This window comes from Numida meleagris, chromosome 27 (genome assembly GCF_002078875.1).
Source record: "Numida meleagris isolate 19003 breed g44 Domestic line chromosome 27, NumMel1.0, whole genome shotgun sequence".
Lineage (NCBI taxonomy): Eukaryota > Metazoa > Chordata > Aves > Galliformes > Numididae > Numida > Numida meleagris.
The window spans coordinates 4152403-4172715 of NC_034435.1; the positions used below are offsets into that span (position 1 = coordinate 4152403).

At 55.8% G+C, this 20313-nt stretch overlaps 2 protein-coding genes across 5 annotated transcripts in view; both read right to left on the reverse strand.

The window, feature by feature from the left end:
* ARHGEF18 (Rho/Rac guanine nucleotide exchange factor 18) overlaps positions 1 to 15089 on the reverse strand; it is a 47993-nt gene extending 32904 nt beyond the window's left edge. For 2 of the 4 annotated variants that reach the window (XM_021378357.1, XM_021378356.1), the window contains exons 1-10: positions 8219 to 9169; positions 4382 to 4518; positions 3555 to 4018; positions 2221 to 2431; positions 1909 to 2020; positions 1449 to 1506; positions 1183 to 1227; positions 839 to 919; positions 375 to 480; positions 87 to 261 (exon numbers count right to left, since the gene is read on the reverse strand). In XM_021378357.1, the coding sequence (XP_021234032.1) occupies positions 87 to 261; positions 375 to 480; positions 839 to 919; positions 1183 to 1227; positions 1449 to 1506; positions 1909 to 2020; positions 2221 to 2431; positions 3555 to 4018; positions 4382 to 4518; positions 8219 to 8294 (1465 nt within the window). In that variant the 5' untranslated portion in view covers positions 8295 to 9169. Of the gene's footprint in view, positions 1 to 86; positions 262 to 374; positions 481 to 838; positions 920 to 1182; positions 1228 to 1448; positions 1507 to 1908; positions 2021 to 2220; positions 2432 to 3554; positions 4019 to 4381; positions 4519 to 8218; positions 9170 to 9211 lie in introns of those variants that run through there. The other 2 variants (XM_021378360.1, XM_021378359.1) reach the window with 2 other exon arrangements.
* The window catches only part of INSR (insulin receptor), a 37669-nt gene continuing 32995 nt past the window's right edge, over positions 15640 to 20313 (reverse strand). The window contains exons 14-21 of the mRNA XM_021378897.1: positions 20146 to 20245; positions 19822 to 19889; positions 19441 to 19670; positions 18983 to 19093; positions 18745 to 18904; positions 18211 to 18340; positions 17844 to 17978; positions 15640 to 16586 (exon numbers count right to left, since the gene is read on the reverse strand). Coding sequence (XP_021234572.1) covers positions 16232 to 16586; positions 17844 to 17978; positions 18211 to 18340; positions 18745 to 18904; positions 18983 to 19093; positions 19441 to 19670; positions 19822 to 19889; positions 20146 to 20245 — 1289 coding nt within the window. The 3' untranslated portion in view covers positions 15640 to 16231. The remainder of the gene's footprint in view (positions 16587 to 17843; positions 17979 to 18210; positions 18341 to 18744; positions 18905 to 18982; positions 19094 to 19440; positions 19671 to 19821; positions 19890 to 20145; positions 20246 to 20313) is intronic.

Consider the following 20313-nt stretch of genomic DNA (forward strand, 5'->3'; position numbering starts at 1 on the left):
TGATGGAAGCAGGGGAATGGGTGTTCTGCGCAGGGGGGCAGGTGACAGCCAGGCTGGGTCAGAGCAGCAGCGACAGCCATACTCACTCAGGCACTGCAGACCACTTTTATTCACGAGAGGTTTGGCGCACAGCGAGCAGCTGGTGCCGCTGGAGAAAACCCCTGGCACAAGCTGGTGCCGATTGACCTCTTTCCAATTCTCTTTTGGCTCCTTTGTTTCTTTCTCCTTCTCTTTCTCTTTTGATTGCTCTTTGTTCTTACCCTGGAAGGAGAGAACAACATCGCTCCGTTACGCCTTGCACTGCCCACCATTTGTTGGTAAAACCAAGCAGGCAGGGCTCTGGCACACTGCAGTGCAGTGCATCTCTCCCTCACCTTATCCTTCTGCCAGGACCCAGTGACACGGCTCCGCAGGGAACTCAGGCGTCGCATCACCTTTGTGCCTTTCTCTGCTTTGTCACTCTTTCCGCTGTCCTCATTTCTGAAAAAAGACCAAAACCATCTTACGTAAGGAGAAGATAACTGGCCAAGTGCAGTTCAAGGAGATCACTGATGAAGTTTATCGTGGGCATTGCCTTAGGACCCTGTCCCTGGGCTCTCCACCCCCTGGGGGATCTGGTTCAACATCAGTCATTCTTGAAAATAAGGAGATAAGCTTTCAGATTCTGGTTTTGGTCAGAGCCATGCACAACGGGTCTCCAGTCCAGGCTGAGTCATGGCAGACTCCAATACCCTGTGCACAGCATTAGCAGGGCGGTTGAGCTTAGATGAAGAGGAGCTAGAAATAAGAGTCTGCTCCATGGATACAAAGTGTGTGGATTACTGCCCACCTTACTTACTCGTTAGACAGGAACTCAAACCAGGTGAGGTTCTGCTGGGACGAGTCACTGCCTTCTTGCACACAAACTCTCTTTTTCGCCCTGGGGGGGGGGGAGAAGACATCAGACATACAGCAAAAGACACAAGAGCAGATCTTTGGAGATGGGCAGCAATGCATTTAGAGATACAGAAGAGAGATGTGAAATGCTACTTCTCCATGCAATTCCTCCCTGGCTTCACTGGAAGGATATGGTGATTCTGGTACCCTCCCTCCTTGACCACTGGGCTCCACACCTCATTTGCAGGTAGGTCCTGGGTGAGACAATGACCTCCCTGCCCAAATCCCTATTCCAGACACACTCACCCATGATACTGTTTCAGCTCCTGAAGTACCTGCTGTACCATTAGCCTATGAGGGATAGGGCAGAAAAGAAGCAAAAAATCAGAAAATTTCCTTGCAAAGGAATTCTTCACCCCACAAAGAATCAGGCACCATTTTATGATCAACTACTGAGGCGTGCCCTAATATAGAGTGGGATCTTCCTTATGGCCTGCTGATGGATCTCCAGTAGCTCAGATGCACTCAAAAATCTCAGTCATCTCAAAACAGCGAGGACTTGCAATACCTACACTTGGTCTGGGGACACATGGTCCTTCTCCAGCATCTCCAGAGCAGGGGGTTCAACACCTGCAACAGAAAACACTCTCAGCAGACACCCTTGTTTTCTGTATCACACCTTCCTTCTCCAGTCTAAATTACACTGACTTCCTGCTTGCAGCTAGAGGATAGGGGCTGGCACCATCCCAGAGACCTCCAGCTTCCCTGCGTGGCTGTTCCTCCACTTACTTCTGGACAGTTCTCTACATTTGTTCCTAGGATACTGTCATTGACTCGTGTGAGTGGGGAATGACCAATACATGGCGATGAGTCACTGGGGACATATCTGTGCTTAGACTGCTCTGGGCTGAGATCAGACTCCAAGTCAGCTTGGCTTCATCTCGGGAGCTCCTGGGACCACAGGGAAGAGAAGGGCAGAGGCTGTCTAGACTTGCAGACTCGTTTGAAGCTATACATGTAGTCTATACGAACCTTCCATGGCTGAAAGAGAAGTGTTGAAACCGCAGGGTGTCTGGGGGGAGGCAGCCTTACGGGCTGATGGGATGGACAGTGGCCTCAGCCTCTTCCCGGCACTGGCACGTTCCTAGAGAAGTAAAAAGTCACGGACATCTTTGGTCCTTTGTGCTCCAAGAGAGCTCCCATCAGGGCACGGCTGGCAAAGTGTAAGGCAGGGAATGGGGCTCCCATGCCAAGTGCCAGCGGTCAGCCCTGCCTTCCCACAGCCCCCCGCCCGGTGTGCCCACCCAGGCAGTGCCAGGGCTCTGCACTCCATTGCACACTCACCGCCTCCTCTGAGCCGGGGCTGGCCGGGCCGCTGGGCCGCAGCGGCTCTATCTCCACTTTGATCACCATGCTGCCTGCCCTGCTGCTCCAGGCTTCCTGCTCGCCCCCAGGCAGCTGCAGGGACACATGAGGCTGCACGCAGGACCCGCTCCCTTTCTCTGCCTCCTCCTGCTCTGGATCACTGCCTCTCTCTGTGGTATCCAAGCTGAACCTAATTCAGCAGAGAGGAAGAAGCCAACTTAGCAAAGCCATCCTGTAGTGTCAGGCACAGCACAGCCCCTGCCGTGTCCTGACGGCCCTAGAAGGTCTACAGCTAAGACAAGGAGGGCCACCACAGCAGGCACGTGGGAAGGAGAATGCCAGGAAGAGACAGCTCAGACACTAAGAACACAAAAACATTTTGTCTGGGTGCCCTCAGCTGGCCCATGAGCTCCTTGGTCACCTGGGATGTCCCATGCTGGGATGTTCAGCAGCTCCTGGGACTCCGCAGCTGCCTCACCTGTGTAAGAGCTGCTGCCCTGCTGGCTGCAGTGCCCCGCAGGCATTTAGAAACAGATGTTGTCATTTGTCAACTCACTGCCGTGGTATCACGCTATAAATCCTACCCCTCTGGGCCCAGCTTTGAGGAAGGGAAAATAAGCCCTGTTCTGGGAAACGAGGGGCAGAGCAGCCCCCAGCACCCCACGGCTTCCTGAGCACCGAGTGCTGCTGCAGTGCTCGGTGGAAAATCTTACTCTCTGCAGCGCGTTCTGCCTGCAGCTCACTGCCACTTTGTTCCCATTGCCGGGCTTCAGGAAGCATTTGCTTAGAGGACAGCAGGGCACGTTCCCCTTCCCTGGCCCTCCACTCGCACGTGCTTCATCACTGACCGAGGAGACCGACGTGGATGGCCGCTCTGTGCCACTGCTGCTCGTGTGCCTGTTGCCCTATAAACTGTGAATGATCCATGGCTCGTGGCACAACAGTGGATCTGAGAACCAAAGTCAGAGCTTGATAAAGAACTGCCAAGATTTCGGGCTGAGATAATTTTAGGGTACCTTATAAGGAGGAGGGATATAAATAGTCACTGCTGGCTTGCACCTAGCTCCCAGCCAGCAGAAGGATCAATACATTTGTCAGCAGGGTGATTGTGCACACAGGAACCCGAAGCAGAGCACGGCAGGAGTGGAGCATGGAAACGATGCGAGGCCTGCAAGCCACTCCCAGCTCAGCATCAGGCCACGCATTCACCCTCTTCTGCAGCTGTGGGGAGGGCAGGGGGATGGAGTGGAGTCCATCCTTAAGTGGCTCCATCATGCGGCATCTACCAAATGTCCCCTCATGGGCTGTGTTACCTGCGCTTGGAGTCCACAGGTGACAAGGGGCTCTCCCAGCTGTGCCTCCTAGAAGTAGACATGGATCTCACCAGCGTGGGGAAGGACTCTGTGGCTTCCTGAAGGTACAAAGCTTCGTCTTCCTCTTCAGGACACCCAGCAGAGCTGGCAGCTTTGTTCAGAAAGTGGCAGTCGGCCTCATCGTAACGCACCGAGCAGGAGATGGGATTGGAAAAAGCAATATCCACAGACATTTTGCCCAGAGCCCCTGACCTCTCCTCCAATAAGTGAATGGCAGACGGAGCCTGAGGGGCTGGTTCCGGCCGTGCCGCCATCTCTGGCGCTGCTTTGGTAGCTGGTGGGCTCAGGAGCCCCAGGTCTTTGTAATACTCTGTGCCATGCAGAGCGGAGTCAGAGAGAAGATCCTCCGTGCTGCTGTGCAAGTCCGCTGCTGGGACGTCCAGCTCTGTGGAAGATGAGTCCTCCTGCAAAGGCAGCAAAGGCTCAGGCTGAGCACACTGAGTCCATCCGAGAGCCTCACACAGCTCCTGCCAAGGGGCACTTCCCATGCTGGGACTGCCCTTCTGCAGGGACCTGCCCCATACCCACCCTGAGCTTGCTCCAGGGACTTATGAAGGTTGCCTCCAGCCCCTGACATCTCACCGTGCCTCATTCCCACTGATGCTCAGCAACAGAAGCACTATAACCTCGTATCCCTAGTTAGTTTGGGTCAGTACTCCTTCCTCCCACCCCTGCTCCACCACAGACCCTGCAGAATACGGTGCCGACCCCTCAGCTTGCCAACCCCTGCCCTGCATGGTGGTAGTGGAAGGAAGGAGGACACTTGCCTTTTCTTCGGCCATGCTGGTGAACAAGGTGTCATCCTCAGCAATCAGGGATGGGAGGAAACGCTTGGGGCTGTGGTACTCCAAAGCAGAGGGACTGCGGTCAGCGAGCTCCCGTAAGCACGGCTTGCAGTCTGACCCTGCAAGACACAGGGGGTCACAGCGTGCCAGGGCATGGCCAGGGTCAGCCCCGCACAGAGGGATGGCACCAGGCAGAGCCCTCTGCTCCCTCGTTCCTTGCACTCTCAAGGATGTAGGATTGAGGACTTCAGGCAGCACTGAATCACGGAATCATCGAGGTGGGAGAAGGCCTCTAAGATCGAGCCCAGCCATGGCACATCCCCACCACTCCCACTAAACCCGGCCCCACGTGCCCCATCTCCTCAGTGGTGGAAAATCGTGACTCCCCCGGCGCCGGCTCACCCCCCTCCACGTGGATGCTCCCCACGCGGAGCACTCAGTGGGTGTGAGCCCCAGCGTGTGCGCTCAGCTCATTGAGAAACAAAACCACGGCCTGGCCTCAGCGCGCAGCGCAGAGCACGGCCCAGCTGACTGCAGCACATTCCTATGCAGCGAGACACAGTGTAAACCTTAGCCACGATCTAAACCATCGCATATGACTCACGGAGGCCTTTTATTCCTCTGAGGTGCATGCAGCTGAGGGGAGTGGAAAAAGGCCAGGCCGCCGGCTGCGGTGCAGGGCTGAAAGCGAGGGGAGCAACAGCGAGAGGCTGTGAGTGACCGGAGCTACCCAGTAGGAGCAAAAATACAAGAAACTGCTAGAACCCAGCGTACGGCAGGAAAGTGAATTGTGAAAACATTACTGCGAGGAAGATCCTAACAAGAAACCTCGCGTCCTGCCACTTCAGTTAAGAGTTTTCCAACTACGAGCTGTGAAAATTTGAAAGGGGCCATCTAGGAAGGCTGTAGGGTTGGCTTCACAAGAAACTTCTCCTTCGTAGACAAATTCCCACTGTGACTGCAATGCCTCAGCTGGAAGGCCGGTGAAGGGTCACCCAGCGAGCATTAGCATCACCTTTTGTTTTCCCCTCCTCAGATGGTGACCAAACATCAGTGTGCTGCCCAACCAGCGTGGGTTCTGACCCGACCCCAAGGGAGGCTGAGCTGCCAAAGGTGACAGTGGACAGAAAAGCCATTGAACCCCGGAAACGGGCTGGGATTGAGACCGGGGTAAGCTGACCCAAGGCGAGCAACCAGGGGGCTGGGGAGGTGCGAGGGGGTGAGGACAAATCATTTTTCTCCTCTACAAGCCCAAGGAGGGAAGCAGGAGGAAGCTGCCTGCCTTCACCATCCCTTGCAGCAGTGCCTCAGAGAGAGGAGCGAAGCCCCGAGAGGCGGAGATGGAGCTGTGAGAGCTGACAAGTGCTCGGCCTGACAGAGGCCAGAGCCCTGCGGGTTGAGCTGAAACAAAGGGGTGTTTTCCTGCGCAGTGGGTCCTGGCCGGTGCCAAAGCTGGCTCCGCACCAGGCTCCATCCCGCAGCTCTGAAGTGGGTCCCTGGATCAGAGTCAGCTCCTCGGAGGCCTGGAAAATATTCCCTGTGCCGTGCAGAGCTCTGGCTTTGGCTGTGATGTCGGCTGCAGCTGACGGCCCCCCCAGCCCCACCACTCAGCTCGTCCCCCCCGGACACTTCAGACGCTGCTGTTCAACACGCGATAAATCAGGTTTGCAGCCAGTGGCAGTGAGCGCAGCGGCAGTGACCGTTAGGCACCAGCACGTGGCCGCGGCGGTGGGGACACCATTTTAGGCAATGTGTGAGCACCACATTGGGTTCTGGGCTCCTTGCATTTAGGTCCTCCGCTGGGTGACCCTGGGCTAGCACCGTGCAGGGAGCCAGCACTTGGGCACAGGGATCCCTTGGAGGAGCTCACTGGGGAAAAGACATTTTCAAGCGCCATGGCAAGATGAACAAGGAAGGAGCACATAGGAGCTGGGCGCATCCCTGTGTCTGAGATGGAGGTGGTCACCCCTCTACCAGCAGGAAGGGCACACCCCGAGGCCCTGTGAGCTGCCTGTGCGTGGGGCTGCTGGAAGGATGCTGCTCCGTCTTGCCGCCGCGTGGTGCTCGGGGGATGGCCCTGCAGCAACCCGGGCACAGCCAGGCACCTGCGTTCACCTTTCCGCTGCTGAAGCTGGAGATGAGATGACAAAATGACACTTCCAAGAGCACACGCTGTTTGGTTTAGGGGAACATTAAGCAGATTAGGTATTGCGGTTACTTCATTCGCCTCTGGCCAGGAACCATAAAAGGTTATTGCTGCAGGGAGCATATCCACCAGAGGAATTCCCAGGGTAGAGCAGGGGACGAAGCGACGCGCACGAGTGGGGCTGTGCCGTGCTGGGCTGGGCTTTGCAGAACATGGAGATGCTGGGCTTCTGCCTGGGGAGGAAGGAAGTGGTGGCCGGCGTCCCCGGCACGCAGCGGTCTGGGGCACTCGCGGGGTGTTTGGTGCCACTGGGACAGTGGGACCCACTAGCTGGGTCCAAAAGGAAGAAGAAAGCAGAACAAAGCTGGGCATTTCCCACTGGTAAGCTCCAAAAGCGCTACGGACAAGAACGAAGCAGCATTCAGTCCCCCTGGCTCTGCCCTGCTGGCCCAGCACAGCCCTGCGGGATGACCACAACTAGAGGGGCAATTAACTGCAAAGCGAGCGCTGAGCTCACTGTGCCAAAATCGGATAAAGCGCAGCACTTTGCCCGCGCCGGGCCCCAGCTCATCGGGCGCTGGCAGCAGTGGGGATTGGCTCATGCAACCGGGGCTGAAGGAGGGGAGAAGATAAGCTGTCCAATGCTGCAGCACGCTGCACGGCAAGCGGCCTTATCGCTGCCTTTGGGACCTGGTGCTCCGGGCACGCGGGGCCAAGCGAGTGGGGAGGGAGCTGGAGGGGCTCAGCAGGGCTGAGCGGGGTCTGCAGCCCCCAAAACCCCCCAGGCCATGATAGCGCCCAGGCCAGGAGCCCAGGACGGCTGTGTGCTGGGGATGCTCCACGGAGCGGTCGGTGCTTTTGGGCACTGGGGCTGATGTATTTTGCGCAGTGAGCGCGGCTGAGCCTTTGCAGCGAGCCCAGCACGGTGTGGGGTGCCCCAGTGCAGGGTTGGGGGCTGCTCCTGCTCCAAACCGAGCAGCTCAGATCAGGTTCTTCTGCACATCCCCAAAGGGAGAGGAGGGTGAGGAGGGAGAAAAGCACTGGTGCGTATCACAAGCTCTAATGCCACACAGATAACCGTACCCAGAAGTGCTGGGCCTAGGGCAGAGTTTGCAGTAGCGGCAGCAATGTCCAGCTCCTCCGGGACCATGGATGTCTCCTGCCCTGGGGCTCTCCCCTCTCTCTTTCCAAGTCGCACACTGCAGCAGTGAGGCCAGCTCACACTGTTGCTGGCGTTTCCCGTCCCACAAGCCGCCACTGCCCGGCCGAGCCCTGGACACGGGGCTCTGCTCCTCAGCCCGCTCCGAGCTGAAGGAGCCTTTTGCCCAACATCTCCTGGGACACCGAGCTCTGAGCACACAGCACGAGGCTCAGCCCTCGGCCGGCAGCACGCAGACAGCTGCCTGCAGGCACTGGGACCTCCGGCTCGCTGGCAGCAACAAAATGTATTTATTACAAAACCAGAAGACTGATATTTAACCCATTAGCCAGCACATAAAGGCATCGACGTGCCTTGAGAAGGAGACGCAGCAGAAGGATCAGCAGAAACTGACACGTAAGCAGTGTCCCCGCAGAGGGGAGCGGTGGGCACCGGCACTGGGGGACCCCTCGCTCCCCGCTGGCCCCTCTGCCCCACACGGCCCGGCCCTCGCTCCCCGCACACACGCAGTTACCTCGCTTAAAGGACAACCGCTTCTTCCAGCGCTTGGAGAACGACGGCCAGGAGTGATTGAGCAGCGAGTCCGACATCGGGGCACCCCCTGAGCCCCGCGCAGGGACAGCCCTGAGCGGGAGAGGACGGCACAGAGCACAGTGGAGCTCGGTGCGGTCTAAGGCAGCGCTGCAGGCTGCAGCCCAGGGGCTGCCAAGGGGGGAGTGGAGCAGCCAAGTGTTTTGTCAGAAGTATCAGCTGATGGGAGCTGCAGCCAGAGAGAAATTCCTGCTCTCCAGCGTTTCCACCTGTGCGACAGCTCCGGGACTTCCTGCGGTGGGGACTGGGGATTGGTGACCCCACAGCACACACAGCCCCTGAGCGCTGGTTGATGGATGCAGGTGGAAGCAGAACACGGGCTCTCGGTGCAGCCAAACCTGCCCCGAACTCCCCGCTCCATCCCCTGTTATCTGGGACCACTCTGGGGTGAGTGGGAGCCATCTCCAAACTGCCCTCAGATGCCAAATTCCCCACCCTGCCATGGCTGAGCCCCATTGCCATCAGGCCCCCAGCACAGACTGGCTCCAGGCTCTGCTCCCAACCCCTCTCTGTGCTGGTGGTGCCCGGTTTCACCCTTGTGCTGTTCCCTGCCCGCAGGACTCTCTCCTGCTGTGCAGATTGCAGCATCGCAGGGCAGAGCCCGGCTGCTCTGGGGCCTGCTCTGGGCTGGTGTCACGCAGGGGCGGATGGCAAAGAGCATTTCCCCACCCGGCTGCAAACCCCAAAGCGTCACCGCCCCCGCAGCCTCAGCGGGGACCCACCCATCACCTGGGGGCACAGCCCTAGGGGGCTCAGAGCCCAGCGTTGCCCGAAGGGAACCGGGAGGACACCCCATGGGTTAAACCCCAACCTCCCAGCAGTGGGGTGAAGCTGCTTCCGCACAGAGCCTCGAGGAAGCCGAGCAACAACCCCGAGATGGGGCTCACATGACACACCCTGGAGGACGGCAACTCACCCTGGGGGCCGTGGGCACCTCCAGCAAGGTCCCCGCGCAGCACGCCCGCACCCCGCAGCCCCGGCTCCTGCAGGTGCACCGCGAGCAGCAGCCCCTCATCGAGGAAGGAAGATCCACACCGCTGGGCGGCTCGCGGGGGCCTCGGGCTGCACCACTTCACCGCTTCCCCTTTCTGAAGGCACAAACAAAACCGCCGCGCCCATACCGCTGTTCCTTCGATGGTGGCTCTATGGCAGGGGATGGGGCCCTGGGGGTCCGGCTGCCCCTCCCGGGGGCTGCGCGCCCCAAACCGCCTCTTGCGGGGACCCGAGAGCTGCTGAGCGGCGCTGGGCACGGTGACTGTGGTTGCTGTGAACGGCTTCCTGTTCCGTTCGGAGAAAAAGTGCTCTGCGTGCAGCGTGAGAGCCTGGCACACGCAGGCCGTGCCCACAGATCCTCGCACCGCGCGCTCCCAGGGCCGTGCGCTGGCAGACCCCTGGCCCTGCAGGCCCTGACCTGGCACTGAAGCAATGGCGAGGAACCAAAGCACGGAGACAACAGCGGCGGCCGCCTGCTCCGTCCCACTGAGCCCCACACGCACGCACTTCTCCCCGCGGCCCCGCGCACACGCCGGCCTCAGCCAAGCCCTAATCAGAACAAGATCAGCTCACACTCCAATTACTCAGAGACCGCAGCTTTGGCAATGCTTGGGATAGCAATTACCCCATGCTCCAGGAAACCACAAGAGCAAAGAGGAATTAAGGTTTCATTTCTCTGAAGTCCACAAGAGCGCGATGAGTATCGCATCAGGGCTGCTCAGACTCCAGGCCGCGGTGCCAGCCGACGGGACAGCGCGGTGACCCCGCACCGAGCGAGGACCAGAGGCCGCCCCATCCCTTCCCGGTGCTGGACGTGGTCTGGGGCTGCGCGAAGCGGTGCACCTGGAGGAGCGATGAGGGACAGGGCTGGATGTCAGCACCCGCCTGCATCTCCACCTGCAACCTCGGCGACAGCGAGGTCACGCGTTGCTTGCGTCCCCAGAGAGCAAGGCTGTGCCTGGAGATGCAATTCCCAAACATTTCCAAGTATGCTCCTTTCTCATCGCTCTTCCGACAACAGAACTCTGGACGGGCTCAGAGGGCTCGGCCGCATCCGGCACCGCAGCTGGGTGCATGGCAGCACTAGGTGGCATCAGCTCCGTGCATTCTCCGCCGATGGCCAGCATCACTCGCGGCAGGGATGGAATTCACCACGGAGCGACCGTGCTGGGCAGCGCCGTCAGCGATGACCACCACCCCTCGAAGGGAGGAGGAGCGTTCTGTGCAACGGTTCCATCGCGCTGCTCACAGCGACGCAATTCACTGCACCCTGAGCCCCGACCTGAGCCCCGCGGCGGCTCTGGGCCTTCCCAGCACCCCCCTGCAGCTGCAAGCACCGCGTGCTCCGAGCCCGGAGCTCAGGGCTTTCCCTGTGGTGCTGCAGAGACAGCGGGAACAAAACGCAAGTTATTCTTGGATAATTTATTCAGAAGTTTAATATAAACAGTCAATTGCTCCACATTCTGTCACACCGCGAGGATTTCTTCTTAACACTCAACAATATTTTCTGTACACGTCACTGCTCGGCTCTTACACATGAAAACACTGAAAAACAGAGGGGAGGGTTTGGGTTTTTTTCTTTTTCCTTTTTTCTTTTTTAAATCATGGCACATTCGATCCTTTATTTTGTACAGGTGAGGTCTGCAGACCCCGCGGCGGCAGCGTGCGGAGCAGGGTTGGCTTTTGGCTGCGTTTGATGGAGCCCGGGCCCAGCGCGCGCCCACGGGGCTCCTCACACACAAAGCACGGCTTTGCTGCCCGACGAGCAGGAGCACTTTGCAAACGGAAGCAAAACGCGAGGCTTTCGATCACATCCCCTTTTTCAAACGGCTTTTCTCGGAGTTGCCAGCGGCCGCTTTCCAGGTGATGGGAGAAGCCTTTGGAAACGGGGGCGGTTTGAAGCGACGTGGGTTTGGGGGCAGAGTTTGGAGGAAGAGCTGCGGGAGCAAGCCCGGCTCGGACCCTCTGGTAACACGGAGCTCAGTGAGTGCAAGGCTGCAGGGCGAGAGCCGTCACAGCGACCCTGGGGCTTCGCTGAGCCCCTGCCCACCCCGTGCCCCCCGCCCCGTGCTGCAGCCCCCAGGAGCTGCAGTGTATGTAGGCAAGAGACGCGACCACGCCGTAGGAGTTAATACTAACTTTATTATACAATATTTAAAAAGTCATTTCTCGACCCGTCCCCCTATCGCTTGCATTGTGTTGCAGTTAATTTGCTGAACCTGCAAGAGTAAGTGCTTACTTTAGAGAAGGACAAGCAATTTAATTTTAAAAAGAAATACACGTTGAACGACAGCAGATCTGGTAAAACCGGCAGCTTCCTAATTGCACTGAATGTTCCCATTCCTCCAAACGAGTTGCAGCGCGGCGGAGCTACCGCAGAGCCAAGCAGAAGGGAAAAAAAGGCCAAATTCCATTCAGTTCATACAAATGCTAAACGAATCTTGCTTTGAATTTCACGTACTTCTGAAGTCGCTTCTCGCTTCCAACCCATCCCAGAGCCCCTTCCCCCGGAGCAGAGCCCGGCAGCACCCAGCACAGAGCGGGGTTCTATGGCACGACGACATTTTCCTCTCTGTCTCAATGCGAGGTGCTGGGCTCGCTATCGGGAACCGCCGCTGGCGGTGACGGCCCTGGAGGACCCCGACCCGGCCCCGTGTCACCGCGATGGTAAAGGGAACACAGCGGGCTCCGTGCCGCGGGGGCTGGGGTAACTGACACAGCCCCTTCCTGCTCCTGTCTCCTGTTCTCCTTCATTACACGTAGGTCAGTGACACGGTAAGCAACTTCCTCCAGAGAGATACCAACATTATACGCAACAAAACTAAAATTAAGCAAAGTGCCCCATTGCTATAATATTAATTTAGGAGGAAAGAGATCTACTACCCACAAATTTAGAGTACCCTTAAGCAGCCATCGAGCAACCTCTTCCCTACGCACACAGCACAGAACACCCTCCTTGCAGCTTGGTCTATTTCCTACGTTTCCCAACCCAGAGCTGGCACAGAGTTTGCATTATCACACGATGAGCTCTTCTATTTTACAACACAATCAGTATTTACAAGCAGCCACGATGCGCTTTGAACCTCGCAGACAAGCTTTGCAATGCTGCACTGTACGGCACCAGAAGTACCGGGTTGGCAAGAGGCGTTTGGGGAGCGGGCACCGAATGGAACGCACAAATGTTTCTGAGGCCTCCGCAGCCCCACGCCCCAACACCCGCGGGCAGAGCACAGAGCAGCGCCTCGGCTTCCTGCTCTGCTGCCTGGAGCTGCAGTGCTGCGGCTGCTCGGGGCACCCCTGGCTGCTCCCCGACGCGCGCAGCTCCGTGCTGTGGCCCCAGCACCGCGGGCGGGCCCGGAGCACGCGGCAGCGGAGCAGCCCCACGGCGCGGGGAGGCCTCACGTGGCAGCTGAGGGCTGGGAGCCGAGGGTTTTCCCGCGCTCAGAGCTGGGCTCTACGATGACGTTCCTTTGTTCTTCCTAATTTTGCAGCTGAACATTATCTTTTACAGCCACAAGTGGCAACCGCTGGGGCTGTTTGTTTCCGTCGGGGCGGAGCGCGGGGGCTGAGGATATCCTCCCTCCGGTGCCCTGCGCTGCTCCAGGCCCGGGCACGGTGCAGGAAGGATGGTGCTGGGGCTGCTCCGCTGCTGCTCTCGGCGCGGAGACGACGACGCGCGCTGCACCGCGCACACACAGAGCACAACGCGCAGCCCCGCGCTGGGCGACCCGAGCACCGCGCGCTCGCAGGGCCAACCAATATCAGCCGAGCTGAAGGGCCGGACCTGGAACCGGGCCCATACAAGCCATGTTCTGCTCCTGCAGTTACGATCGCTGCGATTTAAGATGCTGAACATTGGCACGTGGGGAGGGCTCACTGCAGGCGGCCGCGGCCTGCCCGTCCGGTCACAAAGTCCAAACATTTCAATGGCTCTTTTTTAGTGTTTTTTTTTTTTTTTTTTTTCTAATCACAACGGCACTAAGATGATATTAGAGTACCAGATCCAAACTTGCCGTTGTGCATTTGGAGCTGGAAGCAGTTTCCTTTGGTCACGACGACTCAGAACAGCGATCAGCAGTGATGGAGCTGCTCCACCCGTTCCCTTCCATCCCCAGAATCGGGATCAGCTGATATTGGTTTCCCCGACCCTCACCAGGTCCAGCCCAGAACATCTCAACAGGTTTCGAGGTGCGCAGTATTAAAAATATCCTTAAGAAACACTGAGGTAGACTGCACCAGAACAGGACACAATAACCCCACCGCCTCCACCTGCCCATATTTTACAGATACAAATTTACAGATTCTGCATGTTTTCTTTAACAAATGGATTTCGGGTTTTTTTTTTTTTTTTTTTTTTTTTTTTTTACAGTGTTCCATATATTAAAATAAATAAAAAAATTCTAGTAAGAAAAACTTCTCTTCCTTAGAAAAGTGTGAGAATATGTCTTCTTTCCTGCAGCCGTAGCACGGAGCTGCTGCACAGTTACCACTTGGGAAAGCAGAAGAAATGTAAACGAGGCCTCTGGGCAGCGAAGGCTCTGCCTGCATGGCCCAGGTGCTCGCAGTGCCCCAGCCCCGCGAGGTTTCCCCGCTGCTGCTGGGCAGAGCCGGGCTCGGGGCTCTCTCCGTCCATCACCTTCGCTTCTCGCTTCAGAGCATCTCCCTGCCAGCACGCTCCCTCATCAGAACGAGACACGTCTTGCTTCACGGTTATTTTCTGACACCTTGTGCTTATCAGCTCCGTCTTTCATGCGAACAGCAGCAGAACAAAGCTAGGTCCGAAGAGATGGAAGCTGACATTCCCGAAGGGCCGCGCGTGGCCGCCAGCGCCCAGCAGGGAAACGCGTGGGCACGCGGGAGGGCTCAGTCCCATCGGCTCCCGCTCCACTCGGCGCTGCCTGCTCTCCCCATCGGGGTCTCCTTGGCTCCTGCAGCCCCTCCTGCTCCAGCACAACGCCCATGGGAGGCGCGAGGGCGAAGCAGCGGCAGGAGCAGCACGCGGCGCTGCCCGGTGCCCAACGAGAGCCACCGCTGCTCCAGCCCAGGGCTGCGCTGTGTAAATCTTGAACGTGTTTTACAAAGCCTTGTCAAGTATAAACTGAACGCGGCACTTCGTAGCTCCTAAAAGGGTAACCGGCTAAAATTAGTTCCTTCTGAAATCTTTGGACCACTTTAAGACCAAACAATCTCACGAACTCTCCCCTTCTTGAAAGGACCATAAGCAGTCAATAATTTATATGAAGTTAAAATTTAAACTAAAGGCATTTTAAATATGTTACAACGAACAATATATATACTCGATGCTGTAAGGACAGAAAACGGTATCTCAGGTCTGGGGACTCCTGCTCCGTTTGGTCTTGAAAGGACCCATAAATCTCAGATTTCTGCTCCTTTGGCTCCCAGCATATTTTCCTCATTTCTTAATGAGAGAAAATCTACTCCCAAGAGTCCTCGGTATAAAAATAATCTGTGTAGGATTCAGTCACTCCGGGGAAATGGGAAAAAGAGAAGTACACGCTTCCGAGAAGAGGAAAGCTTCCGTGAGAACATACAAAACTTATGTACAAAAAAAAGAAGTGTATATTTTGCTATACATAGACACCCCACATAGATATACTGCACACACGCACGCACACGCACGCACCCCTGGGCTTTAACCCATTGAAGAAGTACAAAATGGGATGAGGTTCAACAAGACCAAGTGCCGGGTCCTGCACTTTGGCCACAGCAACCCTAGGCAACGCTACAGGCTTGGGGCAGAGTGGCTGGAAGGTTGTGTGGAGGAAACAGACCTGGGGGTATTGGTCGATGCTCGGCTGAGCATGAGCCAGCAGTGTGCCCAGGTGGCCAAGAAGGCCAATGGCATCCTGGCTTGGGTCAGAACTAGTGTTGCCAGTAGGAGTAGGGAAGTCATTGTCCCTCTGTACTCAGCCCTGGTGAGGCCGCACCTCGAGTACTGTGTCCAGTGTTGGGCCCCTCACTGCAAGAAAGACATTGAGGGCCTGGAGCGTGTCCAGAGGAGGGCACGGAGCTGTGAGGGGTCTGGAGCACAGGGCTGATGAGGAGCGGCTGAGGGAGCTGGGATTGTTTAGCCTGAAGAAGAGGAGGCTCAGGGGAGACCTCATCGCTCTATAACTACCTGAAGGGAGGTTGTAGTGAGCTGGGGGTCAGCCTCTTCTCTCTTGTAACAGTGACAGGACGAGGGGGAATGGCCTCAAGTTGCGCCAGGGGAGATTTAGGCTGGACATTAGGAAATTCTACTTTTCTGAAAGAGTGGTCAGGCGCTGGAATGGGCTGCCCAGGGAGGTGGTGGAGTCACCGTCCCTGGAGGTGTTCAAGAAACGTTTAGATATAGTGTTGAGAGACGTGGTTTAGTGGGATTATTGGTGGTAGGTGGATGGTTGGACTGGATGATCTTGTAGGTCTTTTCCAACCTAGCTGATTCTATGATTCTATTCTATGAAAGCAGCAGCTCTTGGTCAATCTGAGGATACGGCGCGTCCGACCGCTGCGCTCAACCCTTCCGCTGTAGTGACGAGGATGCCCCAAAGCCTGGAATTCTACTGGAAACGCTCCCGTGGTGCAGAGGTTTGCTCCGTGCCGTTACACCGCAGCTCAGATACCGGCAAATTTCACGGCTGTTGTTGGCAAACGCAGATGCTCCTCCTCTAGTTGAGCTGACACGGTCGCTTCCTGTTTTGAAACCATGGTTACAGAAATGAGAGCAGCCATGGAAACCTCTTCCATTTATGTTCACAGATAAGTCCACTGACAACCAGTCAACTTGGCAAAAAAGGGGAAAAAAAAAAGTATTAATCATAAGATGATTAAAAATCTGAAGAGTTTGTAGATGTGTGTCATACACTGTGGCAGCAATAACAAAGAGTCCTGAGATTTGTGGAGGGGAGAAAAGCAGACACAACCCTTGGGCCAACAGGAGGCGTTAGGAAGGACTTGACCTGGGCATGGAAAGGATCCGCCCGTTCTTCTTGCCACCGTTCATGTGAGTGTAAGGTATGTGCTCCTCGTAGTTCCCCTTGAGGGCCATGGAGGGCCCATTGTCCCGCCCCAGGGCTTTGTCCCTCTGTGAGTACGAGGAGGGATCGAGGGGAATGCTCTCCATGTTCTCGAAGTCCATCTCGTACTCCTCTGTCTCCAGAGGTTTGTTCTCCTCGCTGTAGAAGAAGGAAACCTCGTGGAAGCTGGGGTGCAAGTCCTCCTTCAGCATCTCGATGATCTCAATGAAGTTGGGGCGCATCTTGGGGTTGTACTGCCAGCACATCTGCATCAGGTTGTGCCTAGGTGAGGGCAAACGAGAGTCAGGGATTGGAAGAAACAATTCCACGACTAGAAGAAACACACAGAGCAGGACCGCCCGCACGCTGCGCCCCAGCCCCCTCGCCCCGACTCCAGCCGAGGCCTTGGCTCTCTTTCCCATCTCCATTTTGCCCATTCATCCTCTCACAGCTTTTTTCTCTACTTCTGTCTTGATTAAAAATTCCTTCCAATTCCTTCCACTGTTCTTGACTCAGCTTCCAAAGGAGACAGGGCTGCAGTTCATGCACAGTGTATGTGCGCGCTCTTAGAGCCATCTCACAGATTTTAATTCATTCGATTTTAACTCAGCCTGAAAGTTTCTACAACTTCATGGGAAAGGGGAAGCTGTGCAGAGGACAGAGGCCCTGTGAACAACACACCCATAAGAAAGGCTGCACCAAGAGGTCACGTGTTACCATACCACGAAGAACAAACCTACAAATCTCTGAGGTACAAAAAAAAGTTTCAAACTGAGTTTGCAGCCAGCCAGCAGAGACGAGTCCGCAGGACAGCAGGCTTTTTTCATAAGGGTACTCACAAAACATGTTTGTTTTTGAGTCTGGGAGCGCTGCTTTGGCCAGCAGTGGGCTGGTGTAAGAGGCTGCTGGGAACAGGGAGCTACTATTGGCGTTCCCTTCTCCAGCCAGGGCTCCTTCCCCTCCCTCCGTGTGCTCCTTCAGTGGCTCCTTATGCCCTTCTGTCACAACACCCTACTCAGGCTGAACACTTACTAACAGGATTCTTTTCAAACACTCCAACAGCGGCAGCTTAGGGAGCATCTGGGTATGGTTGGGGAATGCAGTCACCGCCAGCCCATGGATGTCACGAGCAGTGGGGGACAGTAACCCCTATCCCTGTACACGAGAACGTCTGGCTCCAGTCTGCCATCCTCTCTGGGAGGAGCTTTGCACTCTGTCTCTAGACAGTGTCCTCTCTTAGGGCTCTTGATGCAATGCTTCTTGCATTTTAAGCTTTTCCTGTGCTTTGAATTTCATTTTCTCCAGCCTCTACTCACGGTGTAGGTCCCAGGCTGGTTTGATTTCCCCTTGCAGTGACAAGGGCTGGTCTCACTAAGGATGCTTTGATTTAGTGTCTGTGAGAGGTGTCTCACTAAATTCTGCTTTGTTTCTCCCCAGGAGAGAAGTGGGTCAGAAATGCCATCTCTGGGGCCTCCTGCGCTGCCCACACTTTACCCAAAGAGTGCAGGTCTGTTGACTGGCACCTGCTCCACTACTTACAGCCTCTCCGGGCAGTTGTCCGGCTGATCCAGGTATCCTCCATCCATCACAAACTTCAGCACCTGTTCATTGGAGAGTCCTTGATATGGCTGCTCTGCTAAGCTGCTTATTTCCCAAAGGACAACACCAAATGACCTAAGAAAGAAAGACTCCCGGTGAGAAACATTCCAGAGACCTACAAGTGAGCCTTGTTTGGGAGAACACATCTATTCAAAGAAGATTACTGCGTTTTAAGAAAAGGGTTTCAAAACAACGTTGTGTTTTGCTCGCACTCTGAAGAAGTCAGCAACTCACAATTCAAACCACCTGTGTTAGAACAGTGAGCTCCCCGTCCAGGATCCACCTGGGATCGCCGAGTACAACTTACCACACGTCTGAGTACGTCGTGAAAACACCATCCTTCAACGATTCAGGCGCCATCCACCGCACAGGCAGAAGTCCTTTGCCTCCCTTTCGGTAATAATCCGTCTCGTAGATATCTCTGGTCATGCCAAAGTCTGAGAAAAGCAATGGGGGTGTGTTAAATGTCTCTCCTTCCATGCTGCTTTTACTGTACACCATCCCTTGATGCTTTCCTCCTTGGCCACCAGGCAACTGCCACACTGCCAGCAAGGCTCCCATGCAACTTGCAGTCATTGGTCACCCTGTGATTAACACTCAGAACTCCGCTTCCCTTCTGACGCTTCACGTCCAAAGGCAACGAGCAGAAATCACCTGTGCTCATCACAGAGTGACCTTGAAGATCACCCAGTCCCAGCCCTGCCGTGGGCTGGGTGCCCCCACCAGCTCTGGCTGCCCAGGGCCCACCCAGGGCCTTGGACACCTGCAAGGATTGGTCCTGGGCTTCCTATACATCACAAGTATGACCCACAGAATTATCTTCTGACTGTGAACTAAATACCTCCGATTTTTACAGTGAAGTCCTCTGCAACCATGCAGTTCCGAGCTGCCAGATCTCTGTGAACAAACTTTTTGGCATTCAGATAGGCCATGCCATCGGCGATCTCTGCAGCCATCTGGATCATTTCTCTCAGTGTTGGTGGTGGACGACCAGGGTTATTCTACAACAAATAAGGCAGCGTTAAAACGCCAACCAAGTGACTCCGTGCCACAACACACCACCTCTCTCCTGTCTGTACCTCAGCATCGGGTCTCAGAGAGCGGAGGTAGCTTTTCAAGTCTCCATGTGCCATCAACTCCATGACCACCAGAGTAGGTTGGCCCTTGGAGACCACCCCGAGGAGGCGAACCTGGAAAACAAAGGAGATGTTCTGCCAGGGCTGCGCAAGAGCACACGGGGCAGAGCCCAGCTATGAGAACAGGGGGGAGAACAAAGCCCATCTACTCTGAAAAAGAGCCTGCAACAGCACCCAGGGCCCTGCCAGGCTGAGCGCTTTGGAAAGAGCAAAAGGGAAATGATGCAAACAGGTTCGTGCGTTTAATAAAATATGACGTGGAAAAATCCTAGCTCTTTTCATCCACTTCTTCTGCAGAAAGGCTGCTTTCGTAAGTGGAACACCAAGCTTTCACAGCATTACAGAACTATTATAGGATGGGACTCTCACTTGCGACCATCAGAGCCAGCAGCGACGCTTACCACGTGATGGCAGCTGAAGCCCTTCATCACGGAGGCTTCGTTGAGGAACTCGATGCGCTCGCGCAGGCTGGCCGACTCGTTCACCGTTTTCACCGCCACGCGGGTCTCCGGCTCCCCCTTCACGATGTCCTTGGCGATCCCCTCGTACACCATGCCGAACGAGCCCTGGCCCAGCTCGCGGAGCAGCGTGATCTTGTCCCGGGGAACCTCCCACTCGTCGGGAACGTAGACTGCCAAGAGAGACGCCGATGGGTCGAGCAAGCGTCTTTCAAAGACACTGCTGCAGTAGCACGGCCGCAGGGCACCGGAGGGCCGTGCTTTAAAAGGCAGCTACAACACTCCCGCGCAGAAATAAGGCCCAGAAGCCTTCCTGGCTCTTACCATCACTGGTGCTGAGGTATTCGGGGTTGGAGGACGCGTAGAGCGGCCCAGTTGGTCCTTCAGTTTGTCTGGAAGAGGGACACGAGTCGTTTACTACGTGTTGCAGCCGTGGACACGTTTGAACTGAAGGACCTCTGATTAAGTCCCACAGTGCGCAACAAATAGCAACTATCCCAATTTGCAAACACACAAAAGTATTTCCTAACCTTAAAAAATGTTACGATCATTATCTACGTTAGAAAATAAACACAGAGTTACTTCCAACAGATAAAGAGAATCTTCGGACGAAAGCTTTGCTCGTTCTGACAAAAACGATGCACTCACCTCTTTTTCACGAGCACGTAAGCAGCTCCAATAATTCCAGCAATGATTATGGCAAAAATAATTGGAACAATTATAACAGCAATATTAGGCTGAGCATTCACTAGGAGAGAAAGAGAGAGTTGGAGGTATTAGCACAGGTCCCAAAATCCAATCAAATCTCTGCCTTGG